The sequence below is a fragment of the Festucalex cinctus genome, chromosome 8 (genome assembly GCF_051991245.1).
Source record: "Festucalex cinctus isolate MCC-2025b chromosome 8, RoL_Fcin_1.0, whole genome shotgun sequence".
NCBI lineage: Eukaryota > Metazoa > Chordata > Actinopteri > Syngnathiformes > Syngnathidae > Festucalex > Festucalex cinctus.
The window spans coordinates 15,710,420-15,734,821 of NC_135418.1; the positions used below are offsets into that span (position 1 = coordinate 15,710,420).

Genomic DNA, 24,402 nt, shown 5'->3' on the forward strand with positions numbered 1-24,402 from the left:
ACATAACCCTTGCATGACTCAAACATAACCCTGTCATGCCCTTGCATGAACCAAAACATAACCCTGGCATGACCAAGTCATGACACATTTTGCCCAAAATGTTACATTTAGTATTTTAACATGTACTTTAAATAGTATAATTAGTTTAATTCACATGTTAAATCTACTCAAATAAGCATCTTTGAACAGACTGTATCTTGCTTGACAGGATATTCATCAGTTTGTGTCCTTGGACAAACTAAAGACAGTATTTTTGGACAGCGTGACGCAAGAAAGCCTGAACACAATAATTATCGCTTACAAAGCTGCAGGAAAGCGGAAATAAGACATAGATGGAGGGAAGGGGGCATTTGAATCCCCTACGGTGTTATTAATGTCACCACCAGCACAAAGCATTGACCACCTCCCGCGCCATCGCAACCAAATCGAGCAAAAGCATTTCAAGGAGGAATCCGGCATTTTGTTGATCTGTATGATCGATTACACAACAGAACTGCTTCGCCTTGATTCCCGTTGGGAATTGCTATCTGCATTTTGCTTTCACTTTCGCTGTAATAAGCTGCTAATTGCTTTATTTAATTCCCCCCCCGCCACATGGTGTTTGTGGAAAAAAGGTGTGCACGTAGATGTGTGTACTTCTTTATGGGTTGTTCGGTGACATGCCAGAAGATAAATTGTTTTTATGTGCGTGTATGTGTGTTGTGGATGTTAAGCTGGAGGGCTGTGTGGGCAGAGGCATCCTTTGCCGGCATAAATTGATTTCCAGAATCCAGACAACTCAAGCTGCTTTTTGCAGGAAAGCCGTGTGCTTCTCGATCCATTTATGAGTGAAAACTGTGCAAAGCTGTGTGTGTGTACATGTCGGCAAGAAAAGAAGCTCGAGAAGCAAGACAAACTACGGATGTGTGGTCTCTGCTGCCATATTAAACGCAAAATGCCAGCTGTGCTCTGCGTACTCCTTCAAATGTGATGCTTTCGCCCAAGAGATTGCGAGTGAGTGAGTGAGTTAACAAAAGCTAAATGCAGACTGGCTGCATGTGGGAAGTGTATTTAGCCCAATATAACAAACCCATCTCATTATTGGCAGGCGCATGCACCAGTTTTGCATATTTATTGCAATAGTTTACTGTGTCCAAAGTCTTCGCAGCAAACAACAGGCTAATGATGGATGCGTGCCATTAAATATGTAATTCCCCTCCGTGTAATTAATATTGATTTTACCTCAGCCTGCTTGAACATATTTTAATTTGTAACTGCACGTCTTAAAACTGCATGGTCGTGTCTGGAACGTGAGTTCCATCTTTAGACAGTAATTTTTGCACTTTCAGAGAAATATATACGTTAATGTTTGTTATTGTGGGCGGCACGGTGGATGACTGGTTAGCACGTCCGCTTCCCAGTTCTGAGGTCTCCGGTTCGAGTCCTGGCTCGGACCTTCCTGGGTGGAGTTTGCATGTTCTCCCCGTGCTTGCGTGGGTCTTCTCCGGGTACTCCGGTCTCCTCCCACAGTCCAAAGACATGCATGGCAGGTTAATTGGGCGCTCTGAATTGTCCCTAGGTGTGCGTGTGAGTGTGGATGGTTGTTCGTCTCTGTGTGCCCTGCGATTGGCTGGCAACTAGTCCAGAGTGTCCCCCGCCTACTGCCCAGAGCCAGCTGAGATAGGCGCCAGCACCCCCCGCGACCCTTGTGAGGAATAAGCGGTCAAGAAAATGGATGGATGGATAATGTTTGTTATTGTGGGTGTAAATGCAGTCCATTGTAGGGTGAACTGTTTCTAATATCGTTAGTCTATAAATAGCATAATTGCCCAAGTCGTATTTCCAGTCTTTGGAAAACAAGAGAAACGCAACATTTAACAAACAGAAAGAGTGAGTACAGTTGCCTTGCTTGAATTGTTGCAGATTACCATGACTGGGATGTCTGAAAATGTACTTACATATAAAGGAAAAACATCAATTATGTCATGATTTGTATTTTGTTGATTTAATAATGACAATTTTCATGTCATGTGTAGTTCTTGTGTTTTTTTTGTTTTTTTTTGTCAATGTCTGTCTCTTTAAATTTTGTGTTCACCTGTGCTTTTCAACCCGATCCCGATTAATTCACTGCTTTCGTTCAGTCCTTGATGCTTTATTTTTATTTATTTTTTTGTCCATGTCACATTGTGTTGTTCGTTTGCCATATCCGTTTATGTGTAGTTTGTTTCCAAGCATTTGTTTGTACTTTGTCTCTTGTTTTTTGACTTTGTTGATTTTTGGTTTATGGGGAGTACGCACAATTAGCTTGTGTGGCCTTATTGTTTTTCTTAAATTAATTACTTTTCGTGAACATACTTGCCTTGTTTCCCAGCATTTGGCTCCACATCCACATGAAACCTAACAGATTTTTAACAAGCACATAGTTGTTGTTTTTTTAATGCGTATTGTGACATTAAGTTAAATATGACTTAGGTAGTTTTTTCTATGAGGCAAACAATATTTTTGCTTGTCTTTTTTTTTTTAACATTTAGCTTTGGGAAAATGTGCAAGAATAAAAAAAAAAAAAAAACATCTCTATATTGATATATTTCATGTTTATAGGAACATTAACAACACACGGGTATGTCATTTTCAGTCCAAAAAGGCGTAGCATGTATGTATACTCACTTGATGGACAATAGTTCAAACAATCAACAAAGAGGAGGACACAAAGAAAAATCCATAAATTTATGATTTCAAATTTGTATGTCTTTAGTGATTTTTATTTTGGAAATGTATCTTGATCATCTTTTCATCAAATGTGTCTAATCATTTGTTCACGTCCACTTTAAAGCACTACTGATATGACTTTGGTGTGGTACAAATAAGCTTCTCCTGTTTTACTGACTGGCATGGTCAGTTTAGTTCATAATTTTGAGGTTGGGGGTTTGAATTCAGATTGAACTCTGATTGGCTGGCGTACTTCGCCACTTAAGTCATCTGGGATAGGCTCCAGCTCACGTGACATTAAGTGGTGGATGGTGGAAGTATCTTTAGAAGTCTCATTAGATTGTGAAAGTGTATACAATGAGGTAGTACTAGTACAGTGTTTGTCATACTGTATTTTTTGCTCAGTATGTTTGAGGGTAGCTTCTTAAATAGATTGTATGTATCCATCATATAATACATACAATAAAATACTGTTAAAATACCATAATTTTAACAGAAATTCATTATGTGACAAAGGCAAACAAAATACACGCCAAGCCGTTTAGCTCTTCATTCTAAGCTAGTTCCACCATTTTACCAGCTGGCGCTACTAGGGAATCCCTTTTGAACCGCTTTTAAAGCCTATTGACAAACACTTTTTTTTTTTTTTTTTTTTTTTTTTTTTTTTTTTTGATAACGTCAACTCATCAAAGAAGTCATAACCGAACTACTAAAGCGCGCACACTCGCAGCAGCAGCAGTGGGCTTTGCATGGGTAGGGTCGCCAACACTTGAGTGTGATTCATTCAGGGAGGAGGACGATACGTTCGAGTGCATCTGCTGCGTTTCCTCTCCACATGCTCCACTGTGCACACGGAGCGGGAGAAGAGCAGTCATCATCTCAGCGCACAACCACTCTGCAAAAACTTCCCCGGCTGCATGGACACATAACCAACTGCTCGTCTCTCTTCGCGGTGCGTCCACCAGCACATTTTCTCACCTTCATCTTCCTGACTCAACGTCTCTGAAGTGGCTGCCTCACCGGGTCGGACCGGAGGCCACCCGGTCTCTGACCTGGTCTCCGGAGTCGGGAGAGGCTCGACGCGCTCCATCGGGGCCAGGCTGTCCACCTCCCGGATCAGACCGGAGCCACCGCGCGCTCTCGAGATGGACGTGATGGAGAGGGAGGTCGGAGGCAAGCTGGAGGAGGACATGCCATTCGTGTACGACTTCGACCCCATCACCGGCAACATCCCCGCCACCAAGGTGGAAGTCACCGTCTCCTGCAGGTGAGTTTCAACGCCGGTTGGGGGGCGCAAAGTCGCGGGGAAAGTTGCGCGGCAGGTGCCGCACCCACTCTCGGACTTTTGCCTTCAATTCTTTCCATTCTTTTTAAGGCTATTTGCTTGTTTAAAGACATACGTTTTACGTGTTTCTTACGGTGCAAGAATGTAACAAAAAAAAATGAATATCATTTAAAATCAACTTAAATCTGCATGTGTGGTGACTGATTAATGTTTGCACAGTGTTTTCACCTGACCTATTCACTATCATGCAGCCTTTATCAGTTTTTATTCAGGCAGCCTGTTAAATGTGAAGGCAGAAATTAAATCTGCCAAACAACACGTGTTCAGTTAGAATAAATGTTGCTTTCAATATTCAAAAGGTTTTGAAAGTCAAGGCTCCCGACTTGCATGCACTCAGCACACACACTTGCATCCTTTCATGATGTTTTTTTTTTTTAGGTTGTTGAGCCATTCAAGGGAGCCAGTTTGAGCTCTACGTGCATTATTGATGTACTGTCTGACATACAGAGAACGCTGTGCCACATCGCTCAGCAAAGAGTGGTTAAAAAAACAGCTCGAAATTTCATTTTAATGAGTGGACATAAGCTGTAGTCTTGCACTGAGGAGAAAAAAGGAGTGGATGGGGCTCTCAATTTACAAGGCTTCAATGGTTTGAGATGTTTGATTTTGTATGTATCATCTGATTGCAGAATTAAGAAGAATTCAGTTACATTATGAGTGCCGTTTCTTTCCAGATTGCCCTTTTTTGCGCACACCTGATTGTGAGATGGAACAAGAAGGTGATATTATATCGGGAAAGCACATTTGCTGCTGGAATCCCACTTTTTGTGATAAATAAGTCATACATTTTCATGGCAATTGAAACATACTGTCATGTATTGGGAGGGTGTTGGAGTGTTGTGGTGGAGTGCAGGCAAAAGGTACATCGAAAATACTGAATTGACATATCTCAAAGTAACTCAAGGTAACGACCAGACTGCCACCATGTAGATTGGGAGGCTGTGCGGGCACTAAAAAAGATCAAATGCTGGGTATGGAAGGTGATGAAACAGGTATGGAATGAGGTGACTTGGGGGTGGGTTCAACGTGACTTATGCTGCATTCGAGGAAGGTCAGAATTAATTATCCCAGTTGGATTTTCTTAGTTCAGGCTTGAAAGCATTTGATGAGAAAGTAAACAAGCAAAATGGTGGATAGTAATAAATTGGGTTTTGTTTTTTTCTGGTCCTCAAAACACACTTTGACCACTTGCCTTCTCGCAATAAATCAAACGGAAGAAGAACAAATGACGAATGAAGTAAATATTGCGTTTTACCATTCACGGTCTGCGTTTCCAAAGGGGTCGCCATTGTAGATCGACGTCACATTGAAGTCGCTCGGCGAAGTTAGGATCGTTAATTTCCCCTGACTTTGCGAGTTCAAAGGGGCGTTCCCGTACACACTTCCTGGTTTGAAGTCTGTAAATTCTGACTTCACACTTTCCTCGAATGCAGCATGAGATACAGGCATGGTATGACATGACGTGGATCCGGGCGTTGAAGGAATTTTGATTGGGTTGTAAACTTCTGCTTCTAATGACGAAAAAGTTTTTCTTTTTAGTTTGAAATAGTTTACCTGAACTACAATCTCGCTTCTAATCGTGGCCAGTAATAGAGTCTTGGCTGGTTAAACTTATTGCGCCTTTTGGTGCTGTAAACAATCGTGATGATGAGAAAACTGGGGCAGAACAACGTAACAAGACGATGAGTCAGGGTCAGCAGAATGACAATGACCTTTACCTGGGCACCTCCGTTGGCTACCATGCGGTGGTCCAATATAAATAGCCGAATGGTAACCAAGGAAAAGGTCAGAAGGAAACAAATATGCGCACATACTTGAATATGTAAGTAAAACTGACAAGGATTCAATAATAACTGAAATCAAATTCAGAACCTGGAAGGAGGTTGTAGAAGGTGAGGAACTTTAATATGACAACTGGGAGTCCTATACAGTTTTTTTTTTCAAGTCATGGGTGGCCTTGCCCTACCTGCCCATTCTTGACATAGCACCTTGAATCACAGCTGAATAAAAGTGCTGTTGCTGTGTGCCATTCAGAGTCATCTAAGAGCTTTTGTGCGAATGTTGGATGAGTCACGAATTGTCAAAAAAAAAAAAAAAAAAAAGGAGGCTCCTGCGCATTTGTGTCATGTTGTCTAGAAGCTCTGCAAGCATGATGATAGCTGTTCCCTCTTTTGGTTAATACCCCCTATTACAAATTACACCCCCTGCTTTTGACAACATATTATTATCAGGACTAGTGACGGAGAAAGTGGGTGGACAGGGGATAAGTAAAATCAACCGAGATAATAGTACGAATTTGTTGATCTTCAAGCCAGGGAGGATGCGCAGGATGTGGTATTCATTTGGTGGATTATATTCGTATTCAATTAAACGCTGTTTTTATTTCAACAGTGCGAGTAGTCCTTACATCAAACCTCAGTTGGCTCACAAATATACATTTGTAAATGTAGCATCACAAAAAAAAACAAAGAAACAAAGAAAATATTCCAAATTGTATTTCATGGCAAGATTTTGAATATTTTCTTTATCCTCTTTATCCATTATATTATCCTCTAGATTTGAATACTCCAGCCTTCAGAGGTCAAACATCAAATCACACGTGAAGTCACGCAAGTCATCAGCTCAATGGCAACCCTTAACCACAAGTTATCAATCTGATAGAGGGGATTTGTTTCCTGTAATAGTGACCAGCACATCTCAAATTAGCTGTCAGCTACAATTGCATCCGTGCGCTTTACAACAGTTGCCTCCCTCACCCTCTCACTGTGCTCCTATTAATGTTCTCTTACATGTCCCTGTCCTGGCTGATCAGTACAATATAGAAGTTAAGAGGATGCATTCACTTTTCAAAGAGGAAGACTTATAAGGCGTTACATAATTACAGATACATAAATGATTGAATTTTATCGAGCAAAAATGTTTTTGTCCTTCTTGCCCTTCTTTTGATTGCCATAATTTAGCTTACCTAGCCTCAGGAGGGAGGGGCAAGCCTGTCAATTTAGTTAGTGCCAGTCACAAGCCTGGATGAATAAGGAGGGTTGACGTCAGGAAGGGGATTCATCTGTAAAACCTGCGCCAAAGCATCATCCAAAATGATGACCGTGAATAGCGAAAAGCTGTGAAGAAAACAAAAAAACAAGTTGATGGCTTAAAGTGACAGTGTGTAAATTTTAGCGCCATCTAGTAGTGAATCAATAATCCATTCAATTAAAAAAAAACAAAAAAAACACTGTTGATTTCAATAATATGCAAAACAATATGTTCTGTCACATCAACATAATCGTAGGTCTAGTCATCACTAATTATATGACATGGCTGTAGCCTCACCTTACAAGAGGCTGATAGTTTTTGCTACCATCTTCCTGGTACAGATGTCAACATGCGAACGTAGTTAGCTTGCATCTAGTGTCGGACCCAATGGGTCAACCGCCGCTTACCTTCCACAGCGGGCCTGTAGGTGGCCGTTGCTGAGTCCTGTGATATGGGCTCCTGTCCCTTGTCACCTTTTCCGTTGCTCGTGCAAGCTTTTACTAGTTTTTTTTTTTTTTTAAACTGGCTTCTCCCGTTAGCCGCTCTTGTTTGCTGCTCCGGCTAATGCTCACCGGCTGCCAAGTCGCCGTCACTTGCCAAGATGCTCATTCGATCAAATAAGAATTGGTTGTAGGCTTGCGAAGTGTGGTGTCTCTGAGTGTGCGCGCTTCAGTTGCATTCTATGATGGAGCGACATCTAGTGGTCACTTATCACACACTGTCACTTTAAATTTGGAAACGAATGATTATATTTCTGCCATTTCTTTGCGAGAAATGGGACAGTCCTGGAATGGATTAAGTCAAGTTAAGTCAAGTTTACTTTTTTTTGCTGAGATTTTTATTCGGATTAAAACTACAATTGTATTGCTTACTCCAAAATTGCAAACAGTTTTTTTTTCTAGCACGTCAAGTTCTTTTCCTGAACAATTTACCCCTCCTGGTAAACAAAATTCCACAGATTAGCTGTAGTAAGACTGTAGTAAAAATAATTTATTATGATTGGACTCATCTACAGCAACGTGGGAATTTGTTTGTGCAGTCACAATTGAGACAGTGTGGTTCGAGGTGTGTGCAGCTCCCAATTAGTCAGCACAAACAAATGTCTAACATTGTAGGAATTAAGAAGATTAGTACTGACTTTTCTCTTAACCTTGTGACCATGGGCATACCGTTGTCAGTTTTATTTCATTTTATGTGTTTATTTCAAAGTTTTAGTGTTTTATTTACATACAATTATTTATTTTACATTCTTGAAGAAAACAGGGATACAATAGCTAAAAAACTCAACATGATAGAGAAACTGAAATAGCTATCAGACCTGCTCAACAATAATTGTGTTTCCAGTGTTATTTATACTTCTACGGTAATTTGTGATGCCAACATATGTTTCAGCAAATCAGTAGTTCCAATGGACCAACTGTGCTTTGTTATCTTGTAGTTTGTTTGTCAACAAGCTTTGGATCAAAGTTCATAGTGATTGAATGCAAAGCAGAGCCAATTAAGCCAATACATGTAATGGATTGTCCTTTTCTTGAACGTGAGACCTAATCACAATCAACCTCCTTCTGATGGTGTAGATTGATCATACAGTATAGCGGATAAATCCCACTCTAATTGGGGGATCGTGCTCGTCACGCGTTTTAATGACACAGGAAACCGTTCCTGTTCTCGAGCGCCGTGTTTCCCCAAGAGGGGTGGGAAGTGGAATTTCTCGACTTGTTTCCTTCACGCAAGCATCACACAGCTTTGATTAGATTCCTGTGCTAAATATCTGGATGGTCGACATTTGCATAGAGATTTGAGTTTATGAGAAGCCTGGTTTCCAGTTCCGATAGGTGCCTTTATGAATCTGGGACAGATATGAAAGCATTGCACTCGGTGTAGAAAAGCCCCCGGGGAGATCCACAGCCGAGGCTTATCATCACTCTCATCCCCCTCACTCGCTTTCACGTCACATCTCTTTAGGGTAGAGCACTTGTGATGGGAATATTTCCTGCACCATATAAAGAGATTTGGTGCAAATTAATCATACAGAAAAGCAATCTACATTTGTATACCTGTTTAAGTTGACGAAATCCAATAGAAAACACCTTTCAGTGTCTTGAGGGCAGGTTTCAATTGTGACTGGAAAAGCATAGCAATATATTTTTAATTTGATTTCATTTCGTTACTACTCGTGTATAAGTGCACCTCGTCATGCTATGAGGTTACAAGAGTGAGTCAACCTTCGATTTTTCCCCCTTCCTTTTCTTGACATGGATATACATTATAACATTTCCTTGCCACACATGAGCTGGCGTGTGTGAAGTGGCAAGACAATTTTCACACCTACTACAGTGAAGCCAGTGGAGCCTCCGTTTTCTTCACTGGGGGGCTTCACACAAACTTCAATGGTTGCACCTCCAACTATGTACATCCTCTCATCTTCCTGATCAGAGAATTCATCAGTTGTTCTCTTCCTGCAATACACTGCAGCAACACGCCTGTATAAGGACAATATAAAGCTTCCCTATTAAATATGAATGCGCATTTTCTTCTTCTTCTGTTCCTCTTGATTTTGCCCACAAGACACACACTGTACAGTGTAATCCTTTATAGAGTGAGAAGGATATTTGGCAGTATAAAAACAGCACACATTTGCAAGAAGGCAATAGAACCGTGTGAGTTGTCAGAGCCAAACAGCAAAGAAAGCTAGTAATCGCAATGTCAATATCATTTCAGTTGTCTCACAAATTTACTTTGTGTGAAATTTGGGCCCATTTAGTTGAACACATCGGGTTCTCTTTCCTCAGACAGGTGGACGTGCGCTCGGTGTAAAAAACTGGTGAAATGTCATTGTTGTGCTGGGACAAGTATGACTTACCATATTTGGGAAATTGGGCAGGTATGCTGAGTATTCCGGTGGACCCAGGGCATTTTATATTACACGTGCCCAGAGCACATGTAGACTAGACCTTAGACTAGCTTAAAGCAGGTCTAAGTTGTGGCGCAATACGGTTTTGGTGAATTTAATCATCGTATCCTACTGGCCAAAGCCAGTTGAGATAGGCTCCAGCACCCCCGCGACCCTTGTGAGGAGCAAGTAGTTAAGAAAATGGATGGATGGATTAATCATCGTATTTCATTCAAATGGCAGAAACAAACGTTTTTCATGTGATGTGGTGTTTGTGTGAATAGGCGGAGGATTCTGAGGTTGGAAAGCGCTCTGATTCTCTTCACCAATGGTGATCTGTTATAACGCTGGCCAAGTTGACCTCATTTGCAAGTGGAGGTCTGCTTGCAGTTCTTTACTGTGAATACAGTTTTTGCACTTTGATCTTCTGCATGAACCCCACTGTGAACCGCTCCTGTTTTGAAATGGAAGAGAATAAGTGGAGACAATTTCATTGGCTTGGAAATACTGTAAGTCAGACTGTGTTCATTCGCACAACAGCGCGAATAACCCTTTCTAACTGCACCCGTTACGGAAATACCAAAAGAAAGAAAATGCCATCCATGCACACAGTTAGACTGCACTTGCAATGGGCACCAAAATGTTGCCTTAACTCTTTTATTGCCACACGTTATCACCCCCCCCCCCCCCCCCAAAACAAAACAAAACAAAACAAAACAAAACAAACTCTGATATGACAAAGGCTTTGATCATTCACGAAAAGAGATACAATGCTTCCATCTGCTGGCCATGGTTAAGAGTGTTTTTGATTCCACAACCCATTGACCAGGCAGCGCTGAGCACTGAGAAAAAATAATAAAATAAAAAAAACTTAGTTGACGTCATTTAACGTTTATGGCGGCATACGTCTTGATTTTACTGATCGTTATTAAACGTTTTTGGCGGTCAAAGAGTTAAATATCTAAATGTACATTTTCTCACTGAATGCTTAAGGAACATTTGGTGACCAAAGCTGACAATTGCTGTTGAGCGGCCTTACATTTCAAAATGTCCCCATAAAACTTTCTGCAGCACAGATTTTCCTTTATCTTTCTTGTTCGCTCCGCAACAGCCTCAATTCAATCCTAACCATTATGATAATAGAGAGATGCTTATTCTTATGTTGAGTTTTGCATTCCATAATCCCCCTCCCGGGTCTGTCAGTAACACTGTTCAGCTGTCAGCGTCTTCACGCTTCAACATTAATCTTCTCTGCGAAGGAATTGTCTGATATCTATCAAATGTTTTGGATCAAGCCTACAGAATGTCTTCCTGCACATTAACACGAGAGAGGCTGTTTCAGCAATTCAATGGAAAGTAGGTGCTGTTTAAGAAGAGGAGGTGTGTATTGATGGCGCTGACTTAAAAAGGGGGTCGAAGAGGTTTTGATCAATTGCTTTTTCTCTGACGAACACCAGCCAAGGAAACATACAAACTCAAAATGTAGCCTACCAAGCAGCACTAAATATAGTGCTGACGTCGGGTCGAAACCTCCTAAATCACAATTTGGTCTTTTTTTTTTTTTTTTTTTTTTTTTTTTCCAGATATGTCATAAGATAACCACTACTTTTTTTTACGTGTTATGAGACCGTACGAACCTGATAACTACCCCGGTGTGTTTTTGACTTGTCTTGTGGATGATACAAACTACTGTCTTTAAATATATTTCAAAATAAAAGTTCCACATTATTTGTTTTTTGGCACATTATAATCCATAAAAAAAAAAAACATTTGTCAATGACCCGGATGCTTCAATGTGCAGCTAAAAAAACAATATAAAATACAGTCTTGTAATTTAAATTAATGTTTATTTAGTATGTTGCGATAAGTACAAGCAAGTCTCGCCGGCTTGCAATGGAGAGCTCCAGCATTGGACCACTATCTTGTCCACTGGCACATCAACTTGCGACTTAAGTTGCTAGACAACAAGTGAGAGCAGGCAGTGGACAAGATAGTCATCCAATGCTGGAGCTCTCCATTACAAGCCAAGACACGATTAGGACCGCCCCCTTATTTGAACAACATTTCGACTTGGCAGTACGGCCCAAAACAGCCAAAATAAAAAATAAAAAAAAATGACTAAATGACTAAATAAATAAATAAATAAATGACTAAAAGTGCAAATAAAAATTGATATAAAAAACATAATTCAAAAAGTTAAATACAAATGTATTTATTTGTGTATATATATTTTTGCTCTTTTTATTTCCATTTATATGTATTTTTTTTAATATAATTTTCAAATTACATTTTTTATATCCATTTTTATTTTCGCCTTTAGGCATTTATTTATTTAGTCATTTATTTATTTTTAATTTTGGCAATTTTGGTCCTCCATACATTTGTTCTACACCAACATATAAAACAACATCAAAATGTACGGCCTATCAACCTTCCCAGAAAGACAATTAGCTGTTTGAATCTATTGAGCTGAGTCAGAAGGGGCAGACCTCCACCTAAGTGACACTTTTAAAAGCTTAAAAGCACTTTTTAGTTGAAAAGCTGTGGGTTAGGAGTGACCTACAGTTGTTAACGCAACTATTGTTGCTGTCATCAGGTTCACATCCACACAAGTGGCTCGTCTTAACCCCTCAATATGATACAATAAAATTTTCGGTAGAGGAGCAATTTTGAGGAAATGAAGATGAACACAAATGTTTCCACTAGTTCCGCCAACACTCCACCTCCTCTACCTCATCTTACTTCTACGCTAATTAATTCACTTTAATTGATTTTAGTGGTGTCTGCCCACCTGCAAATTACATGCTGTCATTGTTTTGTGAAGTCATGGTTATTTTCAACCCATTTATGTCAAGCTCACGCGGACATATTGCATCCATGTGGAGGGTGTCCCTCATACTGGGCGCTGTTTTTATTACATTATACTGTAATCACTTGAGACAAGTTAAGTCGATTGATTGATATGATATGACAACTCCTGTAATTTTGACACCGCTCGCAATAGAGTGAAGACACTGCAAATGTCATCTAGCATCTTGTAGTGCGCGATGCATGACTGTCATGCGTTTCGGTGCCTATTCTGAGCCCGTGCTGCTATTTCAGCTTTGGCGGTGTGCCCCTCGCTGCGGGATGGGATGATTGGGCAAGATGGTCCCGAGTGGGACAGCAAAGCTGGATATGTGTGAAAAAATGTGTGGGTAAGATGAGCGTATTTGATTATAGAGCTGCTGACACCCTGAGGGGAAATGGATAATGGATGAGTGGAAAAAAATGTGTGCGTTTATGTGTGTTGGTGTATTGCTTCCTCTACTCATTATATTCATAAGGATGTCATTTTATACATGAGGGCTTATGAGAGTTGTTGTTGAATTCAATGAAACTGCTGTAAATAAAGCTGTAAATAAATTTCCCATTCTGATGTGGGGAAATTCCAAGGACATTTTCTTTTTTTTTTCTTTTCATTCAAGAATTTATAGATTTACTCGTGATTTCAGCATCTTTGCACCATATGGTGTGACATTTGTCTTTTGGACACATTTAACTCATTCAGTGCCATTGACGGCTATACACGTCAAAGATCCATTTTTACTGGGCTGGTAGTGAATGAGTTAAGGTTTTTCTGAGGTTAAAATTCTCATGCCCCTTTTTCACCACCATGAGATTGGAAAGCACCATTTGAGATTGTGCTACTGTCGCGATCTGCAACCAGCTACACTTATGCTTCTTAAAAAAGCTCATTTTAATTTCAAATTTGGATGAGCCTGGGTGCATATGTCAGCCAACGAAAACAGGTCACTTTTGGCATACTAACATACTGTAGACTTGATATAGAAAAACGGTTTAGATAATAGAGACTGTAGCAGTTACCATGGAAATATGCAAAGTATATTAAAGTATAACATATGGTGGTTCATCCATTTAAAAATATCCACTGGCACATCCATTAAAAAGTCTTTCTTAGCAAACTTCCTTAGTGCTTTTATAGTCATATATGCTCATACTAGAAAATATAAGCATATTTTCTAATTTGCTATTCATTTTTACTGAAATTGTAGGTAATTGTTTTGCTCTCCATCTATTTCTATGATTCAATGCATTTTGCTTCAGGGCGAAACAAATCAGACTATAAAGTATGATAGTGAAACATTTTTCTTCTTTTGGCCTCAGATTACACAATGCCAAAGGTTCTTGATGTATTTTACTGATCGTTTCTAGTTGCACTTTTTGAATTGACCCACTTTAGAAAAGTTGTTTTCGCTCAGTAAGAAAAAATCGTTTTTATTCCTTATCCTTTTAATCTTGCGTTCAAATAAAACAGCCCGTTCTCACAAGCAGTTTTATAAGCGCTCCAGGGCAAACTTAACACACTGTAAATTCTATTCATTCCATATTTTAGGTGTTCTTCCTTACAATTATATTCATGAATACATTAAATTCATTGTCATTGATAGAATAGAATGCCTTTCGTGTCATTGTGCAACAGATATACAATGAAACTGGGAAAAACTGGTCAGAGGGCTTGAAGCACCAACTTTTCAGTTAATTGTGCCACAGAAACATACAGCTACTGCCCAATCAGAGTTCACCTGTTTTCTGGGTCTGGTCATGTGACCCAAGCTGAGCTGACTGTGATGTCATTTTCAGTCGACAACAAGTGGCAAAATGGCCGCACCCTGAGAGGGATAAAAACAGGTGGATTTTGCTACTTAATTCTTCTTCCGCAAACACAATATTTCCGTAATTTCCGGATTATATTGCGCGACTTTTTTCACACGCTTTCAACCCTGCGTCTTATACAATGATGTGGCTAATATATGTATTTTTTCTGACGGACGCCGGGGCGCTCGAGCAGAAAAGGTAAGAGTGAGACAGGTGGAATATATGTGTCAAGGAAGACGCAAGTTTAATGTAACTTGGCGCTTTGTCCTTGAATAAAATTAAAATGATCAGACCCTCATCATGGAAAATACAAGAAGTCTCAGTCTCAGTGACTTTTATCCGCATGTTATTTTTAACCAGACCTGTTAGTGGTGTGTTACTACCGTATTGCTGCTGTGTTGCTGCTGCGTCACAGGCACTGTTTGGAAAGAAAAGCTAAATTATATTATTAAACCTTTGAAAACTCTTTCTGTGTACCGTCTTTCTTTATAAATATCTCATGTTTCAATGTGGGCACATGCGGCTTACAGTCAGATGCAGCTTATGTATGTACAAAATGCTTTTTCCTTTAGAAATGTACTGGGTGCGGTTTATAATCAGGTGCACCTTATAGTTCGGAAATTAAAGTAATCTGAATACTGTTTTACTGTTTACACTAGTGGGGGCACATCTTATTGTAAAGACATTTTTGGACTTTCCCTTTAAGAGGCGTGGCCTAGCAGGTGTTATCAGGAACATGGCTGCTTTTTGGACCATTTAATAAATAATTAAAAGTTCATTAGAGATGAACTTTATTTATTTATGTATTTATTTGTTTATGTATTTATTTATTTTCTTGTTTCAAGACAGTGGTGATGCATCTGAAGCTCACCCAAACTCAAATTCTGACTTGTATAACTATTTATAAAAAAAATTTAAAAAAAAAATCACATTATACTGTATGTAATATTACTTTGGAAGCTTCAAGTTATTTCATCATTCACTGCTGGTTTTCTTAATCAGACACGTACCAACAATTTGGCCTACTTGTGTATGGCATTACCACTGGTTGATTATTGATATCACCTATCAGCGATGCGCAATTAGCCATTCTCCTAATTAAACAACATGCACATATGCCTGATGGCTGACCTCTGTTGTGTCGGCCAGCAGCGCAATTTTCCCCGTTGGGACTTACGGGATGATCTTAAGCCTTCACGCCAGGCAGCGAGCGAGCTCACTGCGACTGTCTGGCACACTGACTTGGATTCTCCCCAGAGGAAGTTCTGGCCTGAATAATTCAACAGCTGGTGGGAGGAATGATCCTGCTTGGGTCTGCCATCGATTTGACACTCAAGTAATGCCAGCATTACAGTTGGACTCAGGTGTTGTTGATTTCAATTAAATTCCTGCATAGTTGATACATGATCTTTTGAAGATGAATGATGTTTACTCTTGTATTGCAAAAGAAGGATTTTGTTATTCAAATCGGTTGGATATTAAAGCAGAGATGATTTTGCAGCAATATGAGATTATTATTATTATTTTTTGGTTATCATTTATCATACTCCCCTCCATGCTCACCCAGCATTTCAAACAGATTGCTCCTCTTCCTATAAAACTTCCTTCTCAATCTGTGCTCCGTTTTTCATCTCACTTGTAGTTTCCAATTGTTCCCTCCCTTTTGCTCCCTCCTCTTTGTCTTACTTTTTCAATTATTGTGCCCTCCCCAGTCAGCTCTGTCATCACGGTTACCATGCACACCATCCCTTTCATTTTGTCACACTGACATTGCTTTTTCTGGGAGGGTGAGTGTGTATCACCTTCTTGTTATTATCAGTCGTGGCTTAAATATCCTTGAGGGAAACACTTTTTTTGGGCCGTTATTGCTGAATGAAAACATCATTGCTCAATGAACTGCTACCTTCACACGTTCTTGTCCAAAATTGATTTGGAAAGGCTCGCAACTGGAAAACTAGGTCAAAAGTCTCAAAGCGTTCTTTCTATTTTCAATGGTGAGCATGAATGTATCATTTTATATGGCTGTCAATGCTGGCATTTTTTTCCCTATTGTATTATAATACTGCATCATTCCAATACCAAATGTAAACATTGTCATTCTTTTTCTGTTCGAGGGGGGAAAAATAAAAAATAAAAAATAAATCATTATTCTACTGCCTCATAGCGAGTATGCAGTATCCATTATGAAGAAGACACACTTAAATCTAGAAATATGATCTATTGCCATGTGATTGCCTAAACATGAACAGTACATCACTGAATGAGAGCAAATATAGTCTAAGATGATAATTTAACATGGGATACTGACTGTTACAAGACAACACTCAAAGACATTGGGCCCTATTTTCATAGACAGGCTTTTGTGTAAAAACGGGCACATCTTCATTTCCATGCCAGGGTGAGTCTCGTGTGTTTGGGAATCTGGTAAACCATTCTACGCCTTGACAGGCGTTCCAGCATTTTCCAATGCTATTGGTGACCAAAAGTCGCCAAGATTTTAGACTCACTAAAACCAGGTCTGACTTGTGGTATGGGCGGTGTAATGCGATTTTAGTTTATTTAGGCAGACAGATTCGGGGCTCAAGCTCCAAGTACTTAAACAATGACTGTGTTTTCATTTTGGATAATGCATGGTGTTATGCTTAGGATTACATGTTGCAAGGTCTTCTTCACACTTTTCTCATCATTTATTTTCAAGTTAGCTGTGCTTTCAGTCCAAGTTGAGGGGAAAACTTTACCTGTGTTTTATAACACTGCAGATGTGTATTTTGTTGTTTACATTTCTAATAGAAATGGGTCATAATGTTGATAAAGGTGATCATTTTAATCACTGACTTTCTTTGCATAAAGTCAATCTTCAGGTTAAGATCAAAATTCTGGTGAAATATTTGGGATCATCCGTTTACATGCAGACAGAGTTACTACCGTATACATATGCCGAACTAAACTGTGACGAGCGGGCAACGTCATTACACAAATAGACGTCATGTTTGCTTCTTACTGTATTTTCTATGGTCTATAAAAGACACTATATTTGTGTCACTCACCACCCTAATAAAGTAGTGAGTTTCCTCTTTGCTCCAAAAGTGCTTGTGTATTTTGGGTGGGTTGCGTGGCAGATGTACAGACAAACGCTGTGGCATTTTGGCCAGAGAGACAGAAAATAACAAGAAAATGCCGTGGAGAAATCAATGTATTCAAGTTACGCTCACTTAGCGAATGGCAACGTAAGATGGCCGCAAGTAGTAGATTCCTTGCGAATAGAGTGTGCAGAACACAAACCACTGATCCTTTCAAATATAATTCGATTACGTTCATTTAGCCAATTGAAGCTGGAAAAGAGGCACCCAGGAGTCTTATTTGAGTTTTTAAAAAACAGAACAATATAGAATAAGAGCATATTTGGGGTTTTGTGTGTTTACAGGCCTTTACAAAACGCAACTATTGCCAATATTTTGGTTTTGAAAGAGTTAGTGACCGCATATAAACGTAGTCACTGTAATCATGATATGAAATGTTCATAGCTGATTCCCCTGCCCCCACATACACGCAACTACGGTTTGCACCCAAGAGGTAAAGCTCATGCTGGAACCATAGAGTAAAGAATCCCACTACACCCACTACAGCATCAGAAAAACGCCTTCACTGTGTGAACCGCTCACCCTCAATCTACACATACAATATTATGCTTTCTTGACGTGCATTGCCAAGGTATAAGATGCTGGAGATATTAATAAATACTTGACATGCGCAATGTAAAAAATGAGAGTGAATACTATAAAGCACCGTTAAAGGTCATTGAGAAAGAGTGGTGTCCTATAAATTCAGTTCATTTATAATGTACGACACATCTTTAGTGGGTAGAAGGCTGCACGGGTAGAACCTTAGAGTCTGTCAAGATAAATGTATGCTCACTTTTTTAGTCTAGTCCAAGTCCCCAAATCACATCATCTCAAATTTGCATGCCTCTTCAAACAGAAGCACTGATCCCTTGATATTTATTATCTCCTCCTCAGTTTGCACTGGCTGAGCGGAGCAGTTAGAGTGGGAGAGGCACACAAAGCCTCCCGTTGGCTTAAAAGAAGCATCTGTCTAATTACCAGGAATGGTGGTAGAGTAGACTTGCACTATATAAATAAAGTCGGTTAACTTGGTGACTGCATAACTGGGGCTTGGTTCTCCAGCATGCACAAAAGAAGCTTTGTTATTCTTGTCTATTTCTGATCTCATCCACAACAATTTCTGTTTTGAATCTTCATTCCCTACCCTCGCTCTCATATTCTCTCTCACATATCCACGCATTCTCTGTGACGCGTTTGTCTGTTCTTCTCCACTTGTGATTGATTTTCTGTTACATTGCTGCTCTCTTCACTCCACAATATTATCTTGTATACAGACAATTGCTAGCGCATGTGGGGCATACTACACACACTCACACACAAGCACACGTACGAATACTGCCTCGGCTGAATCTCAGATCTTTTTTAGAACCTCATTTACATCAGGGAAGTTTGTTTGAAGCCCCTGTAGCATTGCCAGTAGATTGCATGAAACCCAAATGCAAATCTGATGACATATTTGAAATTTGGAACATCTTAGAATTAGTTAATATGACATACTTGTTTGTTGTCAGGACTTTTGAAGGTAGCTCATTTTATTCAATGAAAGATATCTTTTCCTTTATGTAACTAGAATTTAGAAAATTAATTCAGGCTTTGACTTCACTTTTGGAAAAGTGTCTTCAAGCAGAAAAGAGTTGATATTACCAAAGATGAATGAACAATCACATAATAGACAGTAGTAGTAGAATATCTTGATATACATTGCTTTGAACGAATTACAGCCACTACTGCAGCTTATTTACAGTATTTGTTAACATATCTAGAATAGTAATCATATTTGCAACCGTAGTAATAATATTTAGAAAAAGTATGCCTTAGTTTAATCTCAGATGTAATGTAATGAGCTTTATTTTGGAGTCAGCCAGCCCTCCCTCAAGCATCTCCAGTTGGTCCAGTTGCTGCTCGCCTCCTAACTGTAGCTCGTAAGAGGGAGCACAAAACTTCAATTCTGGCCTCGCTTCACCAGAGTTCAGCAACATTCTTTTATTTGTTTTAAAATCTTACCCCTAACCCTTTTTAACTTTTAATTACATATGACGTATTGATACGTCACAAGTGTCATAGTTGCCGCGTACATATGACGTATCTATATGTCATATAAGCGTTTTTTCATGCACACGTGTACAGGAGGGTCTGGCACAGCTTTTGACTGAAGGCCTGACTGCAATGTTATTTAAAAGAAACGGCCAGCAGGTGGCAGCATGTAAAGATGAGCCAGTATCACGCAAGGATCTTGTTGCAGAAGAAGAGAAGGATAAAGTGTAGGTTGGGAGTGTCATCGTCACTTGCGTGGTGTAGAGCAGCGGAGAAGAAGTAGAAAATAAGCTTCCGGCAGAACAAAACACTTAACCCTAGAGGATTGCCTTTTTGGCTTAAAAAAAATAAAGCATCCTCATCATCTCATAAAAGCATGATGGTGGCGATCGATTTACGGCACGTCAAGGAATGATGCTTCATTCGCCAAGCAAACGCATCAAGCAGCTGTCAAGCGATGATCTGCAGTGTTCACAGCTTGTTTCACCGCTCACGTCGACCCCTGGACTACTACATTCTGTGGAAGAGCTGGAGTCAGACCAGCCAATTGACGGATTTTTTTTTTCCACTCACTCATTCACACATGTAAGTTTCTGTGAGTGAGTGAATGAAAAAAATAATAATAACCCGTGAGTGCTTTCAAATTGCCGCGGGAGTGACGTCACGCAGCTGACACGTTCGCCCGGCCCCGTTTACGACACGCCCCCCCGCTCTGCGATTGGCTGGAGGGGTGTAAACACTGTCTTTCCACAGAAACGGCCCGCTGTTTACAAAACAAACACAAAATGGCAAAATACAGGCTGGGGGTGTGGGGGTTTAGGACAAAATCACCCCAACACGTTATGAAAAGCCCATATCTATAAATTGAGAAGTAGTTTGTTTGTTTAAATCCTGTATTTAAAAAGTGAATCTTCCTGAGTGAAACCGGCAGACAGGCCCTTTAAAGTCAGTGATTTAACTGGCTTCATGCAAGCCTCTGTACTTTGTTGAGCATTGTACTTGGTAACATTTGGGAAGTGAAAGGTTGCCTCAGAATTTAGGGCAGGACCATTGTTGATGTGGGGTTGGCGTGTTGCTAAGCATACACTACGGGGGCCACACTCGGCACAGGGTAATAAAAGAATCGCTTTGATGAGAATTCATTTCAGCAGATCTGCTTCTGAATAGATGAGCGACGCCTGCTTGCTGGGTGCTTGTGTTTGAAGTTTTGGTTGATGTCATCTTTTGCTTTTACCACCCGAGAGGCCTTTTCACCAACAGGTATTGATGTGTGTATACGATGACTGCCTGACGCTGAATGTCTACTTATCCATTAGAAGAGTTTCTAAGGGGCTTCTAGCCTCATTGACAGGACTCACTGACATGGGCACATTATGCACTTTGTGTTCTCCTGTGCATGCATGCATGTCCTCTCAAAGCTGTGGGTGTCAATCAAGGCACAATTAGAACTATTTTCTTTTTAATTAGTTCATCATAAAATCAGTGGGAGAGAATTGCTCTTCTCAGAATCCAATTTGAAAATAATTAAGGTTGATTAATATCCTTAGTTAACAATTTAATATAATTTACAGAAAAGTACTATTTTTTTATGTAATGACAAAAAAAAAAAAAAAAAAAAATCCAGTAAACAACATGCGCCTGTGTATCATACGCCCGCCCCAACTCATCCTTAAAAAGCATTTTTTTCACCTCTGTACTTGTGTATAATATGGTACCCCAATTTGTGAATGAATAAAGATTCAAAACATACCAGTAAAGTGTAAATGCTTTTAAATCCAGGCTAACAACGATGTTCTTTCCCCATTACTATGATTAAGATTTTTCAACATATTTTAAAGATCATGTTTTCAAAAATTAAATAAATTAATTAATACATTTCTTTAACTCTGTTATGTTTTTAAGCTACCCCTAGGTACTGGTAAATATCTAAAACAATGTGGAAAAATAAATGTAATTTATTATGAAGCCCCTTGAATAATACCCCCCACTATATATTTTATTTTTTGGGGGGGGTATCAAACAAAGAAATGAGAGCTATAGTATTTTACAGTAATCACTTAGACATTGACGTTATCAGACTCCATCTTTACATTTCTGCTAATGTGATATATTACTTTTTATTTATTTATTTATTTTTTAAAGGCACAGGACTTAGTGTAAATGAGGTTTCTTGGGGTTGGTAAAGGGTTGCATTTTGAATTTGTTAAGTAAATCAACAAATTCAAGGTTAAAGGCCAAAACCACAGTTATAAAGCACCTTTGCTTCAAGCAAACACGAGCGAGCATACTGTATTACTGTCTCCCCCAGGCATGCTGTTTTGTTAGATTTGTGAACTGTCACGAGCTATTTCCACCATGTTTCATCAGATTAGACACATATTCTTCTTTGCTCATCTTTTCTGCTTGTCTTTTACATCACTATGTTGATAAAGTCAAGCTTCAAATAGTAACATTGAATGATATGTATTTCATGCCCAAGATACTCAGCATGGTGTTCCTTTAAGAACAAGGGCAATAAACTAAACTAATGATATCAACATTGCTTAAACAGTCGCAGGCGCCGACGAGACATCGGGAATTTCGTGAGTTTCCGGAACGACTGGTCGCCTCTCAGCGATAAATAGTAAAGAATAGTAATTGCTGAATGTCGGCTGCTGGGACGCCCACATCAACGAATACGATTTGCCGCATGTCCGTCATCAACACCCCGTCCGATTGGATACACTAGAGCAGGGGAGACAGACAGCAAAGTGCTCTTAATCAGAATATTCACATTTTTTTTTAAGTATAAACAATATTTTTAAGAGTATAAATAACAGTTTTTGTAATTCCCCCTCCTACAGAGCATTAAAATACCATATTCAACTGCAAAATACATGTTTATATGATCTAAAAGCAGTGAATTCTCTCACATCATCTCTAGACGTGAGCTCACTGTGGCAAATATTACATTAGCCTTTCCGACAGACACGTTTTGGTGTGTAGTCTGACTCAGTAAAAATATCTTTGACATTCACCAGCTCACACTTACCTGACTTTTCAGAAATGGGGAAAAAAAAAAATGTGGAAAAAACCCCCCGACCTTTGTTCATCTTTGATAAAAGTACCGGAATTTCAGCACTCATGTACAAATAGAAAATGAGACTAAATGAAAGGTCAAACTTCTACATGCTCTCCATTGGGTCAGTATAATTTTTAGATTAAGCTCAATTTACTCCACAGCATGTCTTTATTCATAGAAATATATTCCATGCATGTGACCAAGGATGTTTTTTTTAATTTTTTTTATTTTTTTTACAAATTTAATTGAAAAGAAAGAAAAATAACAGCGCAGAAATGGAGGATGTTTTAATGGATTTTTTTAACCAGACATTAAATTCAATGTTTTTTTTTATTTTTGCATAATCACTTGATAATTCCAATTTCAAGCTCCATTGAGCCAAATAGACCATTTGTTAGCATATAGACACATTTCGAAGACACTAAAAATAGGGCACGCTTCTTTTGAAACAGATGACTAATAATGCAACTTAATATTATGTTATCGTAAAGCCTGTGTTGCAGTGTAGTGCCATGCAAACTAAACCATCCAAATAAAAATATTTGTAATATTATTCAGTGTGAGCCCGCTATTATAATAGTATATCCTTCCATTTTCTATACTACTTATCATTATTAGAAAAATATGTGCCTGTTACAACAGTTTCACTAACTTTCGTCTTTATTTGTACTTTCCACTTTTTATATATATATATATATATATATATATATATATATATATATATATATATATATAGGAATTAGGGCTCCTTTTCGTGTCCAGTGCAAATTTGGCGTGAGGCGTAGTGTAAATCTGCACAGGGGTGGGCTAGACTAAGTTTTGGTATTGTTGCATAACCATGCACACCAGCACAGTGTGGTGGTTTTTAAAAAAGGTTACCTTGTGCCATTGTGGACATGAACACAGCTGACTTGCTTCACCACCAATCGAAGCGCCTCTTCTCAAGCCTTTTGATAGTCCGTGATATGGTTGAAGAAGACACTACTGATCTGCTTGAGTACTGTGGCATCCAGAGGCACGCAAAGTACATCATTTATAAGAAACTGCAAGCCGGCCTGATGCTTGATATACAGTAAAGTTGGCTATAAGGGGATCACAGATCTGTGAAGTGATGATGTTAAATGATTCAAGGGTGCCATGTGTAGCTTTTTCATATTTATGAATGAAATATAATGGAGGTTATATTTGATGGTTTTCCCCGGGGCTTAGGAGCAGAAATGTAGTGAGCAGAGAAAAGATCAATCTTGATTGAGGCTGATGAAAGGACACAGTACACGATTACAGTAACTGAAACAGCAAATGAAACAAGACAGGAAGTGAAGGTAGAAAGACAGAGAACAGCAGGGACAGCATCTCGAGTGAGGGGTTCTCATGTCAATATGGCGAGCAAGCCAACGGAAGAAAAACATGAAGGGTAATCATGTAGGTAGGGTGCACACAGGCCTCGGGCAGGCCTTATGAAAAGGTCAGGCAAGTAAAACACAAGTGTAGCTCAGACACAAAAGTGAAATGGAAGTGTACACAGTTTTTATAGAGGAACTTTTGCAATATACATTGAAATCACAGAAAT

The 24,402-nt window shown here is 39.3% G+C and overlaps 1 protein-coding gene across 2 annotated transcripts in view; it reads left to right on the top strand.

Annotated features, from left to right (window-relative positions):
• The first annotated feature begins 3,476 nt into the window (after positions 1–3,476).
• cpne5b (copine Vb) overlaps positions 3,477–24,402 on the top strand; it is an 89,111-nt gene continuing 68,185 nt past the window's right edge. For both annotated transcript variants that reach the window (XM_077529142.1, XM_077529143.1), the window contains exon 1: positions 3,477–3,955. In XM_077529142.1, the coding sequence (XP_077385268.1) occupies positions 3,834–3,955 (122 nt within the window). In that variant the 5' untranslated portion in view covers positions 3,477–3,833. The remainder of the gene's footprint in view (positions 3,956–24,402) is intronic.